Source organism: Antennarius striatus, chromosome 12 (assembly GCF_040054535.1).
Source record: "Antennarius striatus isolate MH-2024 chromosome 12, ASM4005453v1, whole genome shotgun sequence".
NCBI lineage: Eukaryota > Metazoa > Chordata > Actinopteri > Lophiiformes > Antennariidae > Antennarius > Antennarius striatus.
The window spans coordinates 17,665,769-17,691,903 of NC_090787.1; the positions used below are offsets into that span (position 1 = coordinate 17,665,769).

Below are 26,135 nucleotides of genomic sequence, written 5' to 3' on the forward strand. Positions count from 1 at the left end.
GAGACACATTGGAGGGAGAGTTCAAGCCAAATAAATCCAGTTCAACATTCCGTAAAAACAGGGTTTATTATTTATTTTGCGACTTAACACCACATCGACCGTAGTCTAAGGTTTAATAATGACGTGATGCGTTTCTTCATCTGTTTTATTCTACTTTTAATTCACATAAATGGTCACGTTCCAACATTTGTGTATGTTTTAAACATGCTGTCCTTGAACACACCCCATCGTGTTCGCGTCAGCGGTAGATTTGGATCGGTGAAGAATATGGGAGATGATTTGGGTGAAGAATGGTGGGCACACGATGCTAATTCAGGTACCGTTCCGATTTACTCCAGTATCCTTAACTTTTAAAATTCGCGCTACTTGTAGTCCGGGATGTTTTGGTTTATTGTCATGCGCTAACTCTTGGTGTTAGCTTCTAACTAACGCTAGAAAACTCAAGTTGTTCGAGCTAAGCTAAAGCTAGCTAGCCAGCATCACAGAAGTCCGAAAGCCGTTTAGGCTCCATTCTGTGAACGGTACCGGCAGTTGCCATGACAACCAGTGAAAGACACAGTACCAATTCGTCTTTGTTTTGTTTGGGCCTCACCCTGGTCAGGGGAAAGCACTGTTGTTAGCGTGGGTTGTTCAAGCAGAACGCGTGTGAACACGTGTGTATCTGTGTGTGTGACAGAGTTAGTGTTACGAGGCAGACAGGATTTATGGTGCGTTTAAGTTCATCCGACATTATGACACTACCTTCCTTTCGGCTCGACAGTGATGTCCTTTCATACATAACTGTCCACATTGAATCTGCTGATCCCATCCTCGTGTATTAACAACGTAAATACCCTCAGCTAGCTGCTGCTAGCATAGCTTTAATGTACCCTGATTCCCAATAGAGGGCAGTCATGGATAATCACCTGATTGATGAGGACTTGGGGTGGTCTGAGTTGTTCAGAAGACAAAAATGTAGGAGGTATCAGTGAAACATTTTTAGGTCAGACATGAATGTGAATATCTCGCACATCTGAGTCTTTCCTTCTATCATTTGCACACTTAACACTTTCTCACTCATTACTCACTTATCTGTGCACATTTACATGAAAAGGAACAGTGATTTGAAAAATTCATAAATTACAAACAGAGTATTAAATTAAATTTATTTTAATTTATTTTAATTTATTATTTATTTTACATTTTTTTATTTTAAATTTATTTTAATTTATTTTATTTATTTTAATAAATTTAATACATAATATAATACATAAATTATAAACAGAGCCGCTGTTAAAATCCACAGCTGCAGTGCTGCTAGTTCACTGGCATCATCTCAGTCCCTTTGGATCAACAATATGGGTGTTTTCTGTTCAATGTGAGATATAACAACAGACATTTTTATGGTAGAACTGTGGGATTTGGTTTTTAAATGTTTTTCTTTTCTTTATGTTGCTCTGCCCTGAGTCACTTTTTTATTTTTTGCCTTATATGTAGCAGAGAGATGCTTGAGAGACAATGCTGAAAATTAACAAAATAGAAAAGAGATTTGAATTGTGATAAAACAGGATTAAGAGTGAACAGGAGACTTGTGAGTAGCACTTTGACTTGTGTCTTGTGGCTTAATACTCACACAAATGACTTTCGTGAGACTTCTGTCACACAATAGTCTGTCTTTAAATGCCTCGTCTGGTTGCCTCCTTGACAACCAGTGAGGTAGTGTAAGGTCACTAGCAGACTGTCCAGCCACAGGAAGCTAGGTTTTTATTTAAGCCGTAACTCATCAGAACTTAAATAAATTAATTGCATGTAAAATCAAAGTTGGTTACATTTATTTCTACTCCGCTACATGACTAAATGTTTTGTTAGTCATGGATAGTGTGATTAATTTTTTATGGTATCCGGTTTATTTAAAAGACCTAGCCTAAGCACAGATAATTGCCAAGATAATATTGAGGGCAGTTTTTAAAAAACAAATAAAACCACATAAGTTATCTGAATACAAGTAAATTAATATGTTTAATAGTTATTCTTGACAGTTAAACTACTAAATTTATTCTGTCGTACAGAGGGAGAGAGAAAAAGAGGAGAGAGAGCGTATTTATGATTCAGTGACGTAAACCCATGTGACAAATTGCCTTTTTAATGTTCAAAATAGGTCATTTTTTCCTCTGTATGGCTGGCAGAGCAGTTTGAGCAATGGAAAGGTTTATCCCAATAAGGCTGTCTAAAAGACAATTGAGTGTTTTGTATGGGAAAACCATTTTGGTGATACTTACCACTGACCAACTTTTGGATCACACAAAAAACAGGAAATGTTCATAAATTTGGTGAATATATTCAGAGGTTTCTGACTTGCTGACCTGCTATTTAAAGGTATTATGGTGCTAAGAAACTCCTTTAATTGTATTTGGACTATTTGACAGGGTGATGTATGTATGTGCAAATGAACAGAAGAGCCATAGTATACAATACTGCTTTGTTCACTTTTTGAATATAAAAACTGTTTGCTTGCTAATCAAGTTTTTTTATAGTGAATTTGGAAAACTTGTGGCCATATTTTAATGTACTTATTTTGAATACAATAGGTTCAATACAAGTTCTTACAAACATGTAACACTGACAAATACAATTTTAGGTTTTTACTTTGGACCACCTAAAAGAAAAAGGGAATGAAGCAAAAGAAATGAAAACAACAGAACAATTTTAATAAGCAAAAACAAAAAAATGCAGTGATATAAATTTGTGTACAAGTGTGTAAAGTAATATGTAGGTATGTAACATGTAATTCTATGTGAAAATACAGTGCAACATACTTGTTTGCAGTTAGATATCATTTAATTTTGCTACAGGTTCTATACATACTTGTCTCACCTTCATAATGGTTGAGACAGACTTACTGCATAGAGGGGAATTTATAATGATCCTGATGTGACAAACACCATAAGTGATTTATTTGCTGATTGTTTCAAAATACTGTACAACAAAAAAAGACTCTCATGAGAAGTGTAGTGTCTTAGTTGTCTAGTCTAGGAATGTTACCAACATTTCTAGACTAGACATTCCCTTATGATCATAATTCTGAATATCTTTATCTGATCCTAATCACAGAGGCCACTGACAGTAATATTTGAGGAATGTGAAACTGAAGAGGTATCAGGTGATATAGTAATGCTACTTGTAATCTTGCCAACACCTTTTACATGACAACTATTGCCTAGCACTTGAGTTCTTTGCTCTTGTCGGAGGTAGTATGCCCCTGCAGGCTGTGGGATGCTCTGGGCGATTCCATTCAGAGACTGGCTATATGGTGTTCCAACATGTATGTGGATCTTGTTATCCTCTGTGGTGATGATGCTGGGGCTTGTGTCTGTGCTGCTGAACTTCTGATTTTGCCAACCATTCTGCTGCTCCAGAGACTTGCAGAAGACGGTCTTATGTGCAAACTCGGTTGCCTCTGGGGAACAGGTCCTGACTGTTGTAGTCTGAATGGAGGGGTTGTTGTGGTCAGGCGTCCCAGAGCGTGATGAATTTGGACTGAACACACGGGAGAGTGTTCCATTAAGTGGGGAGACGGTACGATCAGGGCTCGAAGGAAGGGTTTTAGAATTGGCTGTTGATAATGCTGAATTCTGGATGATGGTAATTCTCTGTTTAGGTGAAGCTCCGCTGGCTGGAATGGCAGCAGCACTGGTGTAGGATGTAGCACTGTCTCCAGTGGAGCTGCTAATCTCAAATGTGGCTGTGTTGAGTATATGATGTGGAGTTACTTTGATATGCAATGGCTGCCCTGATGTGTGTGTTAGCATCATTACCTCTCCGTTAACTGTTTGGCGCATATCCATTCCATTGTTTGAATGGCTGCTGTTTTGGCTGATGTTGTTATTTGCATTGTTCAAGCAGTTAAGATTGGTTACAGGAGAGCCTCTTCTGTTTCTGACTACTGCATTATGCTGATATTCTTCATCTAGCCCCACGCTGTGCTCGCTATTGTCAGGAAGCGGACAACCCTTCTCCTCGGTTTGAACCTGTTTGGAGCTTCGGTGATGGTCTGTGAAGTTTTGTTCTGTTACACCAGTTGTATGATTCTGGTTTTGTTTGTAGCTGTGTAGCTCACGATTCAGTTCCTTCATCTCCCTTGCAAGTTCTCTATTCCTGGCTTCCTGATGAGCCAGTTTCCTCTGTAACGTGGAGTGATCTGTCTGAACCCTACTGATGGATTCCTCAGTTCCCATCAATTTCTGTAGCTTTTCCTTCAAGGTATCTACCTCTCTGCTTAACAGTCTGGACTTGACCTGTTCTTTCTGAAGATGACAAAGAAGAAGGTGTTCCTGGTTGACTTCCTGCTTCTCTGCCTGGTTATACCTGGAAAGCTCCCTTTTTGCTATTTCTAGCTCTTCTGTTAGAGCCTGAGACCTCTTCTGTTCATCCTTAAACTGCTTTTCAAGGGACTCAAGGTCTTCTTCTACCTTCATTAGTTCTATCTCCAGCTTGTCTTTGTCTTGTAATTTCTTTCGCAGCCTATCTAACTCCTTGGTCAGTTCTTTGACTTTGTTGTCTTCTGTTTGGCAGTGATGGTTGGGGTTGTTTGCAGTAGGAGTGTTTGTGTATTTGCCCTCTTTTTCTTCTTGGTTTTCCAAGACCTGTAATCTTTTTCTCATTATGGTTATTTTACTATGTAGCTCTCTATTCCTTTCCTCCTCTCTTTGCAATCTGTCTTGAAGCTCTTCTTTTTCCTTTGCTATTCCCTTAATCCTTTCTGCTAAATTTGCCTTAGACCTCAGTGTCTGTTGCCTGTCGTCTCTCAGTCTTTCTGTCATTGATGCCAAATTACTCTGCTCATTTCTTTTTGCTTCCTTTCTGTTAAGTTTTTCTTCAGCCTGTTGAAGCCTCTCAGCCATGGTCTTTCTGTCCTCCACCAAAGCTGCAGTCAGTGACCTGAGCTTGGCCAAGCTCTGTCTAATCACTGCTTCACTCTGTTCAAGCTGGCTTTCACTTGCCTCTAGCTCTCTCACCCTAACTTTCAAAGTGTCAAGCTCACCAGACAGAGTTTTGTTAACTTCTCTCTCACGCTCAAAGTTCCCCTTCAGAATGCTGCAGTCCTGCTTGCTCTTACCCAAAGCCTGTTCTATCCTGTCCAAATCACTAATTCTGCGATTGAGCATATCTACCTCAGCTCTCAAACTACGACATTGCCTGGTCTCCTGTGCTAGTCTGTGGTCCAGGTCTCGACACTGGTCCCACATTCGTAGCAGTTCTTCATCTTTCCCCTCCATTTCCACCACCTGTCTTCTCAGCACCTCAACTTCTGACAACAGGTTTGGGGAAGTCATGGTATTCTGGTTTTGGTTGAAGATAGAAACTTTGTGGCGCTCCACCTCCAGATGCAGGTATGTGAGCTCCTCTTTTTCTGCAGTGGGGTGAGCTGCACTGATGTCCTGCTTGATTTGGTCAGTGAAGGCAGTCAGTTCTTGAACGCGATTCCTCTGTTCCTCCAGCAGCTCGCTCAGAAACGTTTGCTCCTTAACAACTAGCTTTGCAAAAAAATTCAGCTTGGTCAGCTCTTCCTGTAGAGTTAATACTTCTCTTTCATGTTTTTTCTCTTTTATGTCTTGGTATTCTCTCTCTTTTACAATTAGGAGCTTGAGCCTGTAGAGAAAAGACATCACAGTAAGTCAAAAGGTATATGGTAGATGCCCTTTTTGTGTAACTTACTCTAAAACTAGATTTTAAAATGCAGTCTGTGTCTGAACAATTCAGACTGTACAATGTCACAATGTCCTGAAAAAGAATATACTGTATTGCCATTGGGAATTATACATAAAATTTGGTGGTTCAAATTTTGAAAGAGAGCATTTGAGATGGCTGTAGAGTAGGACCTCCTATTACTATACATTGTTCTGTACTATGAAGGAACCCAAAGGTGTATTATTTAAAAGAGCAGCATGGAAAATATTAGTAGCAAAGGAAACGAGTTCTATACAATACAAGACATTTTACATGGGGACCAATTCTGGTCCTTAGAATTAGATACCGGTACCCAATGGCAAAGGTAGTCCTTCCTTTACCAAGAGAACAGAAATCCAATTTCTAGGAGGATAGTTGGACCGCATGCAAAATACCAGATGTCACATTTTTGCATATGTCTAATTTGTCTGTATGTGTACCGTTTAATCCAGAAACATGTAGCTGTATCCATGGAGTCCATGTTGCCCCCCCACCCCCCTCCAGGGAGCGTGAGTTGTTAAGGATATTGCCTATCATGGCAGATGGTCCCCTGTCAGGAAGTATTATTTAATTAAGAAGTTCTTCTACTCTTGCGTACCCCAACACTAGGCACAATTACCCTCCTTGTGTGAACACTGAATGTTACCACATATCCTGCTGGAAGAGCAACGCATTCGTTCCTGTTTCACAAGTAATTGCAGACGGGATATATTGACTTGCTGTTATTTCTCACATTTACCGAAATTCATTATAATATACTAAAGGATTTAGTACACCGTCAACATTTATATCATGTGCTATTGCAACTGATATATTCCTTCGGAGTGGTTTCTCTGTGACTTTTGTTGTTGTTTAGAATAAATCTCATAAAAGTGGACATGTTGTTGCACATTGGAGATATTAGGAGTAATAACTGTTTGACTTTAATCCTGTTAATTTTACATTAGTAACATATTGTGTTTGTGTTTGTAGAACATGTGAGTGAATGGCTTTCCTACATGACCATGTTGAACATGTTCCCAAACTATTTTTTCATCTGTTAACACACAGATCTAACATATTTAGGCTGTTTTATGTGAGATTGAAAATGTGACATTGTGAGGTTTTTTTCTTTTCATAAAATACATGAAAATACAACATTTTAAGACATCTGTACTATCATTATTAACATGCATGTCACCTACAGCTGTTATGTTTTCATGTATGTAATAAAGCTTTAATTAACGAAGACAGTGTTCCAAATTAAATTGAAGGCTGGTCTGAAAAATAAAAGTCACAAATTGTATATAGTAAAAATACACAAAAAACACACACAATCAAATGGCAAAACTCATTGGAAAAGTTTCAGAGCAAGATTTATTTGACTTTTTATGTACGTCTTAAAAAATTGGAAATTGTTTGGCAGTGGAACACGTTTGACCCGTCAAACCTATGCGTCCTGGCCAAGATGTATTGTGACCATATTCAAGTCTAAAAATTCAGGCTAGAAGTGACGGCAAATTACAGCTTTAAGCCATCTTTTGACTGTTCCTACCTGTGTTGTGCTGCTGACCTCTCCTGTGAAATCCTCAGAGACCAAAATGACTCTGCTCCGTCATTTCTTCCTTTCCCGGAGATCCCAGTAATATGCACGTTCCATCCGGAAAACCAAACATTATGAGAAGTGCTTCGCACACTGAGGCTCACTCGGCGTCAGTGCCGCCCATTACATCATCTGCAAGTCCTTATATGGGACTGTACGGGGTCTACTCTGTGTGTGTGTGTGTGTGTGTGTTTGTGTGTGTGTGTGTGGGTGTGTGTGTGTGTGTGCGCGCGCGTAGGCATGTGTGTAGGTGTGGGTAGGCGAGTCCATGTTCATGTGTGTGAGTTCTTGTGACTGTGTGTGTGTTATGATTGGAGTTCAGCCCTCAGTAGATGAGGTCATTGTGTAGCTGTGCTGTATGTCCCTGCATGAAGAAAACTGAATCTAAATCTAAATCTGAAAAAGGTTAACCACTTAGCTTAACAATGCTACCAAAGTGCCCAAGCTAACTCGGCATGTCCAAAGAACGTGGCTTGTTGATAAACTTGCATACACAATTTGTTATATGCTGTGTGTGTTGCCATATGTTTTTAGGAGACAGGCATGTTTTGTGAATTGTAGCTGGTTTGCCTGGGGCCTGATAACCTGACTGTGAGATGACATCATCAGCTCATCGGCCCTCAATTGCATCCATATGTTTCTCTCTCTCTGTCTCTGTCTCTCTCTCTCTCTCTCTCTCTCTCTCTCTCTCTCTCTCTCTCTCTCTCTCTCTCTCTCTCTCTCTCTCTCTCTCTCTCTCTCTCTCTCTCTCTCTCTCTCTCAGACGTAATTGCAATGTTTTACTTTTATCTTGTCATCATCATCTCCTCCAGCATCCCTGTTTTGTCTTACACTATTATCCAAGTCAAATCTCCGTGCTCAGTGAAGCATACAGGGATGATATATTATACTATCATTATTGTCACTGCTAGTCCCGTCTGTCACAACATGTGACAAAATCATAATGGAAAATAAATCATATTCTAGCTTGCTAGATGTCTGGACGATAATGCTACTAGTTCTGAAGGGGAAAACAAACATATAGCTCCAGTGTGTGATGCATGTTCCCCTCCAGGAGTAATTAGTAGCATGATGGCTCTTAATTCCAGCTGTCACTGTGGAAATATACCTTTGGTGGTACTTCTGTCAAGCAAGCGCATCTAGTTTCCAATTAAAGGATAACTATTTCTCCGTGTCGTGTTGTCATCCCACAAGAATTTACAGCCTTAAAGACGCACTTAAACTTTATTACAACATGCATGAAAATCCATGCTGATTTTTCATATTTCCAAACAAAGCAGTGAAAGTTTTTTTGCAACCGAGCAGGCTAGAGCTGTGGTGGTATGGACTTTTTCTTACCATAGTGAAAAAGTATTATGTCACCAGGCAGTGGTGGTTACTCACTGCCCCACCAATAAGTGTGTGTTCTCTTTAAAAAAATAACTAATAAAAGATGCAGCTTGCAAAGAATATTGAATATTTCATCTACAAATATCTATGCCATTGCAGTTATATAATTTATAGTGGTGTCTTTCAAAAAAATCAATGCATTAATCCATAATGGGTTATAGGTTGTGATTTATCACAATTAATAGCACATTAATGTATGTAAAATAACACAATGCATAATAAGTAATGACTGTAAATATTGTACGAGGTTTGGCCTTTTCGTTAATAATTATGTAGCTGATAAAAAGGAACAAATGTGACTGAAGCATTAAACAGTTGTTTGGGGTAACCTAAGAGGTGTTAGTCGTTCTTGATTTCATGGGTTGGTTTTTATTTTGGACTTCCCTGGAAAACAAACATGTTCTCTTTATTTGGTTATTTTGTGGGGGGATTTCAGCATATTGACAACATTGCCACATTAAACTGAATACATGCTGAGGTAGTGCTCACGGCATGATGATGTATTTTCCATCATTTGACAGAAGAGGTTATGTAGCCGGATTGTCCTGCCTGGAGGCACATCGCGAGTTCAAAGTCCATACAGTTCCCTTAGGGACTGAAGTGGTGTTTTCTTTGAGTACGTCTGCAAATTTAATTATTTGAGGAGGAAGAGATGCAGCTACAGCCCCTCCACCTCCAGCTGTCAAGGTACACACAACACCCCCTCGCTATCTTTTGTTTATCTAAAACCTAGAGCAGGATGAATAATTTTAAGATATTTCCTAGTATCCTAGATACATTATTTCTTCCACTTTAATGGAACTTAGAGCTTCATTCAGGTTTGCAGGCTCTGCCTTTTCATTGAACTGGAAACCAAACTGTATCAAAATTGGCGTGACATTTGGTAAGTCAAACAAAGTCAATCGACTGATGTTAACTGTGTGGAAATGACAGTGACTGTTAGCATGCAACTGAAGTCGAATACTATCCGTATTCTTTATGCCTCTGTCCTTGATGTCTGTATAGCGTGTGCTTACATAATCAATCGTTTGTAGATTTCTCATAGGTGTAATGGGCTGTTCCACCTGGCTGTCACGCGGAAAAGACCAGTAGCTGAAAAGTTTTGCTTAACCTTGAACTCAGGATGGAAGGCAGTTAACAAAAATGACGAAACAAAAACTGTTGTGTTCAGCTTTTTTAATATAACACACCATATGTACTCCTGTAGCTTTCACCAGCACAGAAACATAAACAACTGTGATGAAGCTAATGAACCTTACTCAGAGGAGGCACACATGACTACAATATTGCAGGAATGTAGTTATTGTGGCAGCCCAAGTGCCGAGCATCTGTTCAGCAATTCTTGTGGATTTCCTCATATTAAATAATGTCACAATGGTTATTGAAATCATCTGCCAGCTGCAACAGCTCTGTATAGAACACATTTGGACCATTTTTAACATTTAGATATTCATCTTTTATTGCATCGCTTGATCGGGTGCGACTGCTCTTTTTCACTTCAAACTACTTCATCTATTCATTTCTTAAGCTAAAGAGAGAGGCACTTAGCAGAGCCCATACCTCTGCCAGGGCCCAGGTCGCTTTTAATTGCAAATCTGAACACAGCATAGCCTCAGTGAGATGAAACATTTTTCTTTTTATGGAATGGGAGAGAAAAATCCTGCTCATTCTTTGCAATTACTATTCGCAGACTCCCACACCAGAGTTCAGAGTTCTTGTTTCTCGTAGAGGAGGGGTTGGCATTGCATCGTCTGTCCTCAATTACAAGCATGATCCGCTCCCTCAAAGGCATTTCCAAGAAAACCCTCAAACATTTATATTACAGGAGCAAGGACTCTGTTGACATTGTGCTTATTTTCATCCACGCATGAAATTAAGAGATATTGAATTTTTTTATTTTTTTTTAGCAGCTGCCATTGACAAATCCTCCAGTTTTACCGAGCACTATCCTGGAGCATTTAAAAGGTATACAGTGCACCCTCGTTACTCGTGGTTAATGCGTTCCAGGAACCACACCCGAATAACAAATTCTGCGATATAGCGACGTACTCTATTTTATTATTTACGGTGATTTAAACGTTTATGAACCCTCCCCATACTGATATGAAACCACCTTTCTTTCTGTATTACCTTTTCCCACACGATTATCGACTGTTTAAAGCACTTCTGTGTCTCATTGAAGCGCGGTGCGTTCCAAGACTCACAGAACGCAGTGCACTTCGGTTGACCGTCAGCCAATAGAATGCGCATACAATATCACCTGACTACCTACCACAAGTCCGTGATGAGGGGAAGTCGCAAGTGTTGAAGCGCGAGTGCGCAAGGGTGCACTGTATTGAAGAAGCTAAAAAAGAAAAGGAAAAAAGTTGCTCAGTTTGTCCTGACTTTAGCTTCATTTATTAGCACTTTTACGGAGATTATGGCTAAAGTGATCTCATTCTTCATAAAGCAAGACCTGGCTCCAAGAGCTTGTGGGATTCTATCCCTATTTTTACAGCCTTTTCAAGGTGGGACTGACATTATGCATAAACCTCGTGAAGGTGTAAGACTATTTTGTTCCACCTCTGTATCAGCAGCAGAGGTTATAACAGAGGTTCATATACATACATGAATAAACGTGAGGTTGAATGGGTTGCAGGATGAGGCTGGGATGTTTTAACACAAAATTCTGTATACATGTAGCCAATATTGCAAGACTTAAAAGCAGCTAGGAGCATGTAGAGAATAATCTGCCATAAATATCTTTAAATTGGGGAGTCGATACAACATCTGGGAGCTACTCCTATTCACATGGAGACACATTTGTTAAACGTCACTTCCTGTGTTCCTTCCAGAGGTGGATCATTTGTTCGTTGTTTTGTTCAGTGTAAACAAACAAAAGACTTGTCGAGAAGGTTCTTAATTGCAGCACTGTTCTGTGATCTCCTCATAGAAATGGCAATGTCCAATGACAGTGAGACCCTTTTTTAGCAATAGGCTTGTAGAATGATTTGGTGAACGTGAGCTACATACAGCAGGCCTGGCTCTATCACCACCACCACAGAGAGGAGGTGATGTGAGAGAAAATGGAAGGGGGGCGTGGTGGCTAAAGGCTATCTAAGCTACCTTGTCTAAAGCTGTGCTGGCTTGAAGGCAACTCCATCAGGATCTGTGCAACATCAGTACCACAACATTGTTTTTCAGCTGCTGAATGTTGCATGTTGATTCATTTGAGAAAATATTGCATGTTGATTCATTTGAGAAAATAATGTTCTGTTCTGGCTTGCAACAAATGTTCACACCGATACTCACCTCCACTGCTTTTCTACTTCAAAAACAACTTGGACAAGGGCAGCTGAGATAAGCTATAGCCCCCCATGAGTTAGGAAAATGTTTGTGGATGTTGTGTCGAGCCAGTGAGATATTTGTGATCCAGAACTTAAGTGAACGGAAGAGAGCGAGCATGTTTTTTATGTTAAACATGTGTGCAGTTATTGTTGAGATACTTCCGTCCTGGTGACAGACCACAGGAAACGTACATTCTTGTGATGTGCAGTTGTAATCATCCTTTGACATGCAGCAGGGATCATACTATGACATACTGTACAATGATTCTGTCAGTGAAAGGTACCATATAGGTCACATCTGAAACTGAAAATCATCTGCTCACCACATTGCATTTTGTGGAAGTATTTTCTCGGGAAATTTTTAAAAAATGTAGGGGATGCTGAGGGTAAGCAAGGCAAAGTGTCTGGCCTGATGATCAGCTACTCCTTTTATAGGCTTATTATTTCAGCACTTGATAAAATGTCACCAAAATTTGAATGGGAAGGGATAAAAAAGCTTCCATAATGTCTGTTCTATCATTGCGTCATCATCAGATGCTGCTTCCGAACACTTTAAGAGTCCAGGAAGAAAGAATGGAAGAGACTCAAAATGACCTTGTGTTTAAGCAATCGGAGGTTTTCAAACAACTCAGGGTTCACAGTGTCAAAAATATTGACATATGTATTGACAAGATCCAAGGCAGTCAGACTGCAATATCCCGTGACTTTCCCTGATCTATAGATCAAAGCACTAGCTTTGATCTATGGTCTTACTCACACTGTCCTTCTCCCTCGTCTTTCTATCTTATCCAGTTCCTGAGTGTACAAAAGTTGAAATTTCATCCTGATCTTCTTTTCTCAAAGCAGGCCAAGGTCATCATCTCATTTTCATCCCCTTTGCCTCCTGGGTAATCTGCTTGTTTTTTCAACTTTCTATCTGCAACGGTTGTGAAGATATTTGGTGAACATACAAACGGACGACCGAACACTGACAATTACAATACATCACCGCTTTGAAGCAGGATGTAATCATCATTAACCCAAGAACAACTGCAATGATTTTATGTGTGAACATTTGGGCTTTCCACGTATTGGAATAGACAAAATTGCAGAGAAGTTAATCACTCTACTGGCATGACTGTTTCTGGTCTTTAATTGTACGTACGACTGTGGTGGATTAGTGGTGTGTTTTCATTTGGCACACAAATGCAGACAACTAGCCTCCTCCCAAATCTGCAATCCCAGTGCCAGCCGAGTTTCTGCAAAGCTAGATTACAGAGTGGACTCAGATGGTACACCGATACGACCAGAGACCAACAAAATGCCCTGTCATGGGCCTCAAAGCATAGTGGAGAACAAGTATCGGTCCTCATGTTGGATAGAGTTATAACCATAGGGTACATCTATTGAAGCAGGGTAACTCTGCCAGCTCATTGGATTTCATACTGTGGTCAGGGGACGCCCATGAGTCCTTGAGGAGGTTCCTGAGGGTCCGCTTCTAAAATGGGGAACTTTTTTTTTTCCTCCTATAACTCTATCCATAAATAATGCAATGATGGAATATTTGACTATCTTTATTTCCCCACCAGAAGGAGCATGTAGGGTTACCTTGCCTTTTAGTATGTAACAGGACCTAGCCTGTCTCAAACACCACTGGACAGATCTTGTAGAGGTCCTAATGGTGCACATCTCATAATCCTTTTTTTTTTAAAATAAGCTTATTTTTACATGTATTTGAACTTGGACTGATGATGGAGGGTATCGATCCACAACACAAATTGTGTTCTTCTTTTAGCGGGTGTCTCTGTACCCTCAGACACAAATGTCTTTGTTTCAGTACGTGCTCCCTCATTACAGACAGTTTCATACACTGTAATAAAAACTCTTATGTGGTCTTGCGGTCTGATTTGTGCCAGTTTAGGGGAGGACCGGTAAAGCCTGAACCCATTTACTTACTTTAAGACTTTATCCTTCCATCCATTTAGTACTGTAGAATCGGGCAATACGATGCCAGTTTATACATGCCGATTTGTACATGTAATTACATGTGAGTGCATGTTTATTTACTTAAGGGAGAATGAACCAAGCCAGACTGTCCACAAGGTCTAACCGTTTCCAGGATGTAATGGACTGTGTCTGAGTGGAGTAACTTTTCTGTACAGTCTTGAGGTCACAAATACTGGGGTGGTAAGAATACGGCAGCCAAGAGTGCCTTAGCTCTCTCACTCAGCCATGAAGAGCATTACAGGCCAACATAGACTAAAAGATTCTAAGCCTGTGCAAGTGTACATCACAGAGCCCAGATTTAGCGTGTTCCACTGTTCCAATATATTTAAATCCCTTTGCCTTTTTTTACACTAGCTGTAAATCCTGATCTTAAGACATGGATATTCCAACAAGTAGCTTCAGCACAGAATACCAATTTAATGCTATAAAATATCAATATTGCCTTTGCATAAGTAGTTGTGTGAATGTCTTGGGTTTGGTGCACAAACCTCTCTCTGTCTTGCTCCAGTAGAGTGGTAAGGCAGTTGTTCTGATGGATAAAGGCCTGGTTGCTCCTCTCCTGTTCTTCTAACCTGTGTAGAACACCTTTGTGAGACTGGGACACCTGCTGGAGCTGCTCCAGGATCTGTTTGAATGAGTGCTTCTGGACCTCCACAAGGTGGTTGAGCTAAGATGAGAAAAAGAAAACAACACAAGCAGTATGAAAATGAAGGGGATGATGTCCTTTGATCTGCAAAAAGGTTTGACAGTTGTGAGGAAATAAGTACCTACAATGGTTATTGCAGTACTTTGTGGTGGACTGATGTTTCATTTTAATGTTGTTGTTTTTTGTCAACAAAATAGCATGTTGATTTGGTCAGATCTACACAATTTGGTCAGATCTACACAATCTCAAACATTTGCCTTCAGAAATGTCATGAATTAAATTAACACTACTGTAAATAACTGAAATGCTGCTTGCACACTATTTTATGAAGAATGACTTTGTCTAAATGGAATGCAGTTTTTTCAATGAACATCACCATTTTGAAAATTCAGAATTAAAATATTATCCTGGTGGTGATTGAATTAATTTAGAACAATATACTGATGACTGTTTCTGACATTTTACATGAACCTAACCTCAAACAAGTCTTCAGTTTATGGAACTTGAGAATAAATCTAGCTCACACAACCCTTCCAATGTCAGACAGTCATGCTTTCATGTAGTTGCGTTTCATTATCATCTCCATGTGGTGTTTAATTTCTCACATTGGCTTTTGGTACCTCAGTAATCGGATTATCGTACACATCCTCCGGGTAGTACTGCTGGTCCCAGAGAGAGTCTCTATGCAGTGCACGAAGGACGTTTTCTGGTCTTGTGAACCCATATTTGGCGCCCAGCAGTGTCGAATCTGTCTTCTCTGATTTCAGCACAGCGATTACTTCATCTCTGGCCTGGTGTGACAAACATTGCAGTGGAGCGCTGCCTTGAACTGAAGTATTTTATGAGAGTTTATCACAGTCATGGTACATCATCGGATCTGACTTGACTTAGATTTCATATAAAAGATAAGGGCATGTGTGATGTGATGTGAGCAAGTCTTACCTGTAGCTCTCCCTCCAGAATACTGAGCAGAAACAACAAGTCATCACGGGACAGGTCTTGTCTTTTGTGTCTTCGCTCCCTCTGCTCTTTCTTGTTTCGCATGTTGGCACCCATTAGTGAAGGTTGGCAGCTAGATAGGGTGGATTGGACGCTGTAAGTTGTGCTTCTTTAGAACATCTTCCAAGAAAGCAGTCTGGTAGTTTTACCAAGTGGATGCATAGTTTTGAGTTGACCTTGGGGTAAGTGCAGAATAACAAAGTAATGGATGTGGTCATTGAACATGGGAACAAAAGAAAATGTGATATTTATATTGAGGGTTAAACAAGGTTACACATGGTATGTTTGCATCACGAGTTGGGTTGGGCATCAATAAAGTGTTCCAAACTTGAACCAGTTCCAAAACTGATTCTGATGGAATTGTGAAGAAATGTACATTTTGATTCAGTTTATTGGTTCATCTGTAAATTTTACTCATGCTCAAGATAAGTTTTAGTTTCCTTTTTTCCATTCTGTAGCTCCTGCCTCACTGGTAGAAACCCCTAGCCGAGACCCTGATCCTGACCCTGACCCTGACTCTGAGCAGCGAAGAACTGGAGTCATGTAGTATCAAGTACTGGAACCAAATCAGAATTGGAATCAGAGCCATAACAATCCTATGTCCAATTATAATCACAAGTCTTTACTCTTTAATATATTAATTGATACAGATTATATAAGATTATATAACCAAATCCAAAGCAAAAAGACTTCATCAAAACAATCTAAAGGTGTTTGCTCTAGTCTCACTCTGAATACGCTGACACCAATCAGTCAGCTTGGCAGCAAAAAGGCTCTCAGAAAGGAAGACCTTTTATTACAGGCAGCGGAGTTTTATGTCAAATGTATGTATTTATCTGGGTTATTGAAACTAATCAGACAGTAAACATGAATGTTCATATTACAGAAAGATGATGAAATGCAGTTCTTCTGCTTTGCCTCTCTAGTTCAAGCTCTCACAGTGACCAGAAACGCTTGTTATTCCCTAGTTTTTCATCAAGTCTTTCTTTAAGAGACTAAAGGCCTACTATTCAAGTGCCTTTAACTTATGTTAAATGCACTTGAATAGTAAGAAATATCCAAAAGTCTGTTTTTCTCCTCTGCAGTCATCTTCAGACTGTGATGAAGAACTCCTCAGCCGTTTTTATTGGTGCGTTTGTGTGTTATTGAACAGGAAAGCAGTGAGTCTCTTTTGCCCCCTCTCATTTTTTCTCAGTTTTATTTTGTGTAGCACAAACACACAGGCAGCATCTGAGTGTTGCCACCAAGGCCTGAAAGCAGCCTTAACTTTCTCCAAATGATGATAATAAAAAAGATGAGAAGATGAACACTTACATAAGGGACAGAAATTGACTCAGAAAAGCAGAAAACGGAAAGCAGGCACTTAAGCTGATACAAAGTGTAGCCAATGGCATGTTCCCATACTGAATATTTGTCACAGTCTTGGATTGCTTAATAGCTCTCTGCATAGACATATTTTCTCTGGGCCTTTGTGTGGAAAGAGTGAACATCTCAAACTCCCTACTCCCTCTCGATATCGTTCGAGTATCAATCAGCGAGACAGATGAAGCTGTCTCAGCTGTGCCTGCCGTCCTGTCCTCCGTACCGTTTCCAGCAACAGGAAATGATGATGGATATTCTAAACTCAATTGCTGTGGAGTTTTCTTTAAATCACTTTTAAAATGTCAAGATATTACTGAATTTCTATTCACAGTTAGGGCTTGGAAATATTTCTCCAAATCACCATTATTTTGTGTAGTTTTTTTAATGATTAATTTTTAAAAATTGTCTACGCTCTCTTACAGGATCTAGTCTGTAAATATGCAGAACTATTAAAACTGGAGTATTTTTTTTTTGTCGTGTTCATTAAAGCCTCTCTTGAGGATGGACATAACATACTTAGTAACAATAAGCTTGTCATCCAGGCTTCTTTGTATGTTAGGTCTCAGATAGATATTTTTAGTTGGACAGGGTGGGGGCACACAACTAAAGCTTTGTTTTTTTACTCATGAAAGTATTAATCAAATGAATCCACATGAGAAAGATTAAGTTGTTGAGTTGTTCTAAATGTCTGTGTCAGTGGGGTTTTGGTTCATAACTCAGCCTCAGTTTTAATTCCAAAAAGAAAATGGTTGAGGTTTTGCTGTAGGAGAGCATTTATCAGTCAACTTGAAAGGTTTTAGCCCAAGATTTTTTGTAAAAAAAAAATTTAAGATGGCAACATGTAGCGGTTCTGTTGTGAATTAGTGATCTTTGGCTCATGTTTGCTACAATGGCCTGGTGCCTGTTTTCATTGGAATGATATATATTTATTTTCTTTGCTCCTCTAATGGTGTTATTAATGCGAGCAGTCAAACTAAGACATGTTCTCCTGTGTCCTTGTGTCTAAACAGTCACAGTTCTTTCAATCTCACAGCCACACACTTGACAGGAGTCAAAGTTCTTTAGTTTGGTCATGGTATGCAAACAAGCACACACACACACACACACACACACACACACACACACACACACACACACACACACACACATCATGCCAGGCATGTGAAAATACCTCTAAACTATAAGTGCTGTAATTGTTGCCAGGGTTGCCCCACAGAGGACTGTCAGCTTGGGAGGCAGGTTGGCAGTCGTACACGTGGCTGGCTGCCTTTGTTTAGATGAACACAACCCAGGGGGAACAAGTCTGCAGCCCTCCTGCATGCCGACTCAAAGGGCATTGGCTGTTCAGAGAATAAACCATTATCCTTTCCAAAAATAATCTTGCTCACTGGACGTCCTCCCAGTTGAAGCTGGTTTCCACCAGCAGGGGGTGTCTTAACAGGAAATTGAACTGGAAAGTAGCCTTTGCAATGAAACGTCTCACTAATTTCTTAATTTTTAAACCAGATCTGTAATTAACGTTGAGGTTCCATCACCGTTAATTGCAGCTATCAATATTTAATTAAGTGGTCCTGTCCGTACAGTCTCAAGTTTGTCAAGTTTATTTCTGGATCTTGTCTTTCCTGCTGATCTTAAGCACAGATGTTCAATAGACAACCGGTACTCAGATCAGGAATGCTGTTCCTCTCCTCCACCCCTCTCCAGGTTTCTCCACCTTTCCCCACATAAGCTGGGACTCATAGGACTTTAAGAGCCACCCAGAGACTACTTGGAGGCCCGGTTCCCTCAGATAGCCTTTGTTGCCCAAGCACACACAACTTTATCCTAGTCCTCAGCAGCACACTGCCACAAAGACGTGACCCTCTAGTTGGAATGGTTTGCCCCCTCACAATTCCAACTAGAGGAATTGTGAGGGGGCGCAAGCCTCCCGGTCACTACAGTGCAATGCTGTCTCATTTGTCCTTGTTCCTGTGACATTTCTATGCTACACATATGGAGCGTTAGAATGTATTCTTTCCTCCCTGTTACGTTTCCCCCAGGTAATTCACATGTGAGACCCCTGGTTGGGTTATTTGTTCCCAAATGGAGCTCATATCCTTTTTATATCTCCCTGTCATGGGAGACCAGCTCAGGCTTTGGTATATAGACTTCCCTAGTCTGCAGCTTAAATTTGGCATAGCACTGTGTATCCTGCATTCTACATGACTGATGTATGTTTTGGCATAAGCGTGTTAAGAGTGTCGTAATGGAGAAAATTATATCGTTCACGAGCCAGACAGAGCCAGCAATAAATATTAAACAGCCAAAAATTTAGTTTTCCAGTTTGTTCTTGATTATTGTTAACATGTTTAGGCTGTACTGCCTCACACAGGGATGAGTTTACCATAAAGACGGTTAGGTAACAGTCATCATTGTTTAACTCTCCTTTATGACATGTGGACTCAACCACAGTAAAGCTTGACTTGCTGTCGGTATGGGAAAGAAAGTAGGACCAGTTTGTTTCTATGACAACACAACTTATTTTTACCAGGATGCTTTAGTTCTTGTTGCAGTTTAGAAACACACTAACCATTGTTACCAGAAAAAATGTAGCTAAAAACTTCTACTTCTGGAAGCATTCCACCTTCTTTGAAACAATACTGTGTCTTTCAGACAATTCCCAAACAGTTCATATCAAACGTAAATACTCAAGGATGAAAAGGTAGCACAAACTGATCTTGACTACTTTTACCTTTGGGTATTGAACTTTGGGATTATAAGATTTTGTTTAGCAACATCAGTAAAAAGACTCAAACAGCTCATTCCCTCCAAGTTTAAAAACTTTTTTTTGTCTTAAACTTAATTCCCTTTTGTTATTTGTGTGCTTTGTTTAAAGTGCCTGACAGAAGGTGTTAAATGTTCCAGTATGGTTCCCATTCCCTTTTTACTGCCATTGATAAGTTTTAAGGGCCAGATGCGGCAGTGTTCCTGCTGTTTGTGCTGCTTTAAGTGCTCAAGACTTTCAAGACTATTGAGTGTTGGTTTAGGGTTGAGGACAATCATTGATTTTTTTTTCCTGTTTGAGATTGCTGTGAAAATCAATTTTGATTTGAACTTTTTCATATTCACAAGATCTGTGATAGTAGAGCTCACTCATGACATTTGTCAAGTGGCCTGTGAAGATGGACTTGTGCCGATGCTGCATGCTAAAAGTAAATCTCTGAATTATGATTAACACCCAAACTTTATTTGTTGTCTTTTTTCAACAATCCTAGGCCTTCTATACAGCAATGTACAGTTTTGTCTTCTTTTTTTGACCTCTTGCAAGTTGGTAGTATTTTTTGATGCTGTTGGTTTGTTTGTCATTCGATGTGTTGCAAGATTACTGAAAGACTGCTGGATGGTTTTTCATGAGACCTGGAAGGGATGGTTGGGCATGTGAAAGGCAAGAAGCCATTAACATTTGGAGGGGATTCAGATAAAGAAACAGATCCAGAAACCTTTTTTTTTCTGTCAGTAAATGAAATCGTAACCATCTTTACTGCAAGCAAGTTGTGGAAAAGAACAACCATTTTGTGGCCAGTGATGTAATTAAATATGGCCTACATTGTTTTGTTATGATGTGAGCTTTTTCCTCTAGAACTGATGTTTGTTGAGCAAGAATTCCTCAACAACAAGTCAGTTTTGTGGTTTTTTTCCTTGTATGCCTGATGCGTACTTGGACAAGCGCGCTCCTCTGACACAAACACATCTGACCCCACCCCACTCTGATAACAGATGGTACATTCCACACAAACTGCCTCAGAGGCTCACATTGGTCAACGTGAACAAAAGTTGGGATCTGTGTTGCAAATTTCATCTGTTAAATGTTTTAGAGGAGAACGAGAGAGGAATGATGAAGAGTAGATCTTGAAATACAAGACAAAGGGAGAGCAGGGCTCCGTGCTGACTGGAGGAGTGTGGTTGTGTTCCTGTGGTGGATTTGACTTGTGTTATATCTACTCATCTCATGGTTGTAGGAATCTAATATAATTCTTCTGACCAACACTCTAATGCTGCGCTCCGGATGCAGGAGTTTTAAAGTTTAAACTTATTTTTTAATTTCACATGATCAGCACGATGAGAATATCTACAGATCGTCCTCTTCAATTGCAGATTCACACACTTCAAGATTTAAAAATAAAGAGGCATCACATACTTCAGTATGTGATTCAGGTTCTCGTACTCGAGGGAGACGTGACTGCATCTGATCTGATGTGAGCTCTTCTGAAGCAGCTGTGTAACGTAAACTAAATGACGGACACAGTTGCCATAGCAATTGACATTCTCTGAAAGCAGGAGAGAGTGAATGAGGAAATCTTTGGGAGACTGGGGTGTCTGTCCTTTGACAACTGGATGTGAAATTATTTTTGTATCTATCAGCAGTGGTATGCTAAACTTTTGCTCCTGTTATGTGCAAGCAGATCAGGATTATAGGATCTGTTAACAAACTAGTAGATAATCTGGGTCGAACATTAGCAAAACCAAAACCAAAGCAGAAGAACAGATTATTCTACATGTTGTCGGGAAAGATTGAGTTATCATAAAATCAGTCCAATTTCCTGCAGTGAGCCCAGTTTAATGCTGTCATACCTAAACTTACAAAATATTTTCAAGTTAAAAAAAACTTTTTATTGCTTTTTTCCTCCTTTTTCCCACTGGAATGAGTCTGTAAAAGACTCACCACAACAACCTGGGTAAAAGCAATGATAGGAGACTAATCTGGAATATGAGAACAATGATGTGAACTGGTTTGTATTTGTGTTGAAACCAACATATTTGTAATCAGACCGATCTTTTGTTCTGCTCCATAGCCTCGTTGTACGTTCAACCTGGAGTCCCCATTGATTTAACAATAACACATGCTCAAATTGTGGCTTTAGAGAGGAAGCTTCAGGCTTCCAAAACCAATAACTATTACATGAACTCACCCCCCCCACCCTCCCACTCCAAGATCAGGTAACAATCCATGTCTTGAGATGAGTTATTGATTGTATAGCCATGCAACAAATTGATCTCAAAGACAGAATCATTGTTTTTGTAGAATCACACAAGAAACATACTTTTGTGGGTTTGGGGGGGGGGGGTGCCTGTATATAGCAGGAGATATTTGGGTTGGAGCAGGATTTAAACATAATTGCTTTGTCATCCTCTTGTCTTTAATCACACTAATAGAGCAAGCTGATGCTAATGAAGACCTCTCGTCAGGTCATGGCAGATTCGGTTTTAAACAGTTCTGCAGGCAGAGTGCCAGCACACATGAGTGAGCACATCGCCCTTAAAAACTAATAACTTAAAAGGACTGCTCTTTTTCTGCAAGTGTAACAAACTGGTGTTTCCTGGAATCAGTCGATTGAGCCTCATTACATCCAGTCAGCACCATTGACCATCCATTAAAGCCGGTCACCTTTTATTGATCACCAATTAAAGTGACCGCCCGGCCCCGTTTCCCTGAATCTGAGCCGTCTGCAAAGCCGCTGACATTCATTGATCTTTAGTTATTTGATCCGTAAGATCATTGGCCTGTGTGCGTCTGGAAACATACCCTCTTCCTCCGCCAGACTCCACCATCTGGAGTTACTGTGGTGTGGAGGACAATGATGGGGGGGGGGGTTTCCAACCCAAACTGTCTGTACGGTTGAGTCGGATCACAGTCCAACTTAACAGTTTCTTTAGTATAATCAAGGTCCAAAGTTTTCAAAGCAGTAGTACATAGCACACTGTGGTATATTAATATTGTGGTGTCACAGGGAGTGACACACTGTTTTGTGTTTTCATGAGGAAGCTGATGTAAATGACATAATATGGTGAAACATCTCACTGTAAAAACAACATTTAAAGAGAAAAATAAAAGTAGAAGGCTACCAGTCTGGAGGAGATGGTCAGGTGTGGTTGAGAAGAGTAATGTTCTCTGTCTGTGATTCACTTCCTGTCATCAGAAATGTGGGACAATCAAAATCAAATTGGCCTGAAATTATTTAGTCAAAGTCCAGCGGTCGGAAACTTCTTCACCTGCAGGTTGGCGTCATCTCCCTTCAGGAGGAACTCTGACCTGCCAGGCTCCTCATACGCGCTGAGTCAGCTTATTGTTCAATATACAGCTCTCTTATTTGCTGATTAGGAAAAAGAATAACGAAAAACCCTGCTAATCATTTATATTGAGCTTTAAATGGAGCCTATTGATTTTTACATTGCCAGAGGTATTTCATTTTATATTGATCTGCGAATGCAGAATTGCAGAATATTGCTAAGCACCCTGAGATACATGATATTTTCTTTCCTGCACAATTAGTCACTATTACACTACCTGCACCATCCAGTGATTTCATGCTTCACTGAAGGCGAGGGAAAAATAGAAGAAAATGGATTTAATCTGGCCAGATTGTGATGTGTTACAGTAGAATAGACTTTTATTTTCATCCGAAAGCGGCAACTTGTTTTTAGAAATTAATTAGCAGCAGTTTTTATTTGAAAAAAATGTTTCTAATTAAAAAAAGAAATAAAATAATTTAGATGAGAAATTTTGTAATAAAAAATGAAATCAATTAAATCATTGCTGTTGGTAATCCACTGAGCATGTATCAGTCAGTAGGCAGATTAGTTGGATGTAGTGCAGCCCAGTGCAGCATTCTTTCAATAAATCCAGCCTCAGTAACGGCCCTAAAGCTCACTTTTTGTTTGGTCCCATTTTAGCGAGGTGTTAATTCACCTTTATGGTCATTTTGGAGGCTATAATTTACACTGCAAGTAAATTATGCTGTATCACACAGAGATGATTCTAATATAATGCCCAAGTAGATTATATATGAGGCTACATTGTATAATAGAGACACTTCTCAATATAAGTCAGCTGAACGTAATGACCTCCATGAATGAAGATTTATTTCTTGATTGCTGCATTAGTATCTTTGCAAGGATACATAATTAACTTCAATGCTTCTTTCAGTCATGTGACTCTTTAATTTGTCGGGTTCAGTTAATTCAGAAGAAAATGTTAGAAGGAAACCATTAGCATAATTCACACCTCATAACATGTGATCTTATGTTGATGTGCATCTGTATCACTCTCTCTCCTTCAATGGTGTGTGTGTGTGTGTGTGTGTGTGCGTGTCTGCATGTGTGTGTGTGCGTGGGTGCGTGTGGCCTTCATGATGGGGTTGGGTTCCATTAAGAAGTCTTGGCTTGGCTCACCTGTGATGGGGAAACTGTTTCTGTGGGTATTCCAATATATCAGGCTCATCTGTAGCTGTCTTTACTAATTGGGAATAAAAATGACTAGAACCTTTAATAGTCATTCATATTGCAATCCAAATGCAGTCTATTGATTTTTATATTGCCAGGGATGTAGCGGTATGCATTGATCTGTGATGCAGAATTAGTCAGGAGGTCTTGCTAAGCACAAAAGACAGATTTTCTTCCTCTGTCATTGGATGCAGTCACAACACAAGATAGAGAAGGATCACAAGTTAAAGGGTAAACCTGCATGTGCAGCCATGATATACAGAGGCACTTACACTGGGCCGTCTTCTCTCAGTATTGATTGACTGGAACATCAGCAGCAGCTCTGTTTTCTAGCCATTAGAGGTCCGCATTCACGTGATGTGTCAGGGATGTCGGCTTGTCTCTGACCTACGATTGAGAGCTAATCCTTTACCATGCTGCCTTTAACTAAATGAATCCAATCTATACCGATGCAGTATTAAAAATTCAGTGGTTCAATCTCACACTTAGACGAGGCCAATCTCTACATGTTTAGTACAGATAAAGCTTCAGCTTCCTTCCTCAAAACTACAGCAGGGAAGACACCCACACGACCCAGACTCTGCTTTGATTATCACCTATTTATCTCTGATATCAATGTGTGATCACCTCCTCACCTTTGGAATCAGTCTTCTCCTGGAGTTCTGGTCCCGTGTCTTCGGCACCTGTGCGTCCTCATCTTCCTCTGGTGTGATAGTGAGAATGGGATGAGTGCTGGCAGAGAGAGGGAGGGAAAGGTTGCTTTGGTCCATCAGTGAAGGGGGTGGTCCTTCAGCAAATAGCCTGAAGCCCTGGACAGAATCAGAATCACAAAGCCTTTACTGTCATTTATGCTTAATATTACGAATTTTGCTTTGAGGTTTGGGGCTTTGAAACCCGATTCCAAATTGGAACTATTTTCTAAACGTCTGATTCCATCAGAATCATGAAGAGGATTCGAATTGTGATTATTTATTGGTTCCCAGCTGCACCTTGAATAAACTGGTAAAGTGGAAATGAAATGACGCTCCTTGACAGCGAGAGCCCACGTGCATCTGTAACGGCTGAATACAATCAGGTGAACAGTAAGACTCATCCTTTTAGCGTGTTTATAGTCATCTCAACATATTAGGGCAAACTCAGACAGTGCTGCCTCATGGTGTGACTCTTGAGACAACAAATGTTGCTAGAAATGGTTCTATGTTACTGCCTAAACCGAAACAACACTACATACAGTTAGGATTCTATGACAACAGCATAAAGTGAGATACAGATCCTTTAGTTTGCTCCAACAACACAGTTCGATGCGCTTTACCAACATGTGAGCCAGGGTGGGGGGGGCCGATTCAGAATGATGGGTGCAGTAATTAACTGAAATATCTGGACAGCATTCTTTAATTTTTAAAAAATGTCAGCCGCTCTGTTTTTAAAAACTAACAGGCTGTACAGAACAAAAGCTTGGAGCTTTCAAAGAGCACACTCAAGAGGGACTTTGTAATGAAAGTAGATGTTTTGTCAAGTCCTCTTTGCCATCGGTCTTTTGAGTCGTCTTGCATCTCTGCTGCGGTCCGAACATGACCTCGTAGCGGGAGGTGGAAGCTGTGCAGGCAGGGGTGGTGGAAGCAGAGGTGACTGGGGTCTGCTGCATACTTGTTATCAGTCCATGTTGGAGTGTTTCTTCTCCTCTGGACTGATCTGAGCCATCTGCACTCCCACACCTGATCCTACCTGGTTCTGTGGTTCACACTTCTAGAACAGATTCTGGCTTCACACGACTGTCTATTCTATTACTTCTGAGGTCGCATGGTAACCTTTGGTCACCTGACAAAGACGGACCTGTAATGGGTTATCAGTTCTGATTCCTGAGGATAATTGTTTTTAC

At 40.1% G+C, this 26,135-nt stretch overlaps 3 protein-coding genes across 4 annotated transcripts in view; 1 reads left to right on the forward strand and 2 right to left on the reverse strand.

Moving 5' to 3' along the window:
- The first annotated feature begins 230 nt into the window (after positions 1-230).
- cmss1 (cms1 ribosomal small subunit homolog) overlaps positions 231-26,135 on the forward strand; it is a 28,381-nt gene continuing 2,476 nt past the window's right edge. Inside the window, exon 1 of the mRNA XM_068330087.1 lies at positions 231-316. Coding sequence (XP_068186188.1) covers positions 268-316 — 49 coding nt within the window. The 5' untranslated portion in view covers positions 231-267. The remainder of the gene's footprint in view (positions 317-26,135) is intronic.
- On the reverse strand, positions 2,667-7,396 carry LOC137605407 (filamin A-interacting protein 1-like). Of its 2 annotated transcripts, XM_068330082.1 has the most exons (3): positions 7,241-7,378; positions 6,147-6,256; positions 2,667-5,628 (listed from the first exon to the last, which is right to left on the reverse strand). In XM_068330082.1, exons 2-3 carry the CDS (start codon positions 6,185-6,187, stop codon positions 3,081-3,083), a joined length of 2,589 nt encoding a protein of 862 aa, XP_068186183.1. In that variant the 5' UTR covers positions 6,188-6,256; positions 7,241-7,378; the 3' UTR covers positions 2,667-3,080. The 2 variants fall into 2 exon arrangements, with proteins under 2 accessions (XP_068186183.1, XP_068186184.1); XM_068330083.1 differs by lacking the exon at positions 6,147-6,256 and having other exon boundaries at positions 7,241-7,396.
- LOC137605452 (filamin A-interacting protein 1-like) lies at positions 9,205-26,131 on the reverse strand. Its single transcript, XM_068330155.1, has 5 exons — positions 24,529-26,131; positions 15,578-15,707; positions 15,256-15,426; positions 14,478-14,656; positions 9,205-9,226 (listed from the first exon to the last, which is right to left on the reverse strand). The coding sequence occupies exons 2-5, from the start codon at positions 15,689-15,691 to the stop codon at positions 9,205-9,207; spliced, it is 486 nt and encodes a 161-aa protein (XP_068186256.1). The 5' UTR covers positions 15,692-15,707; positions 24,529-26,131.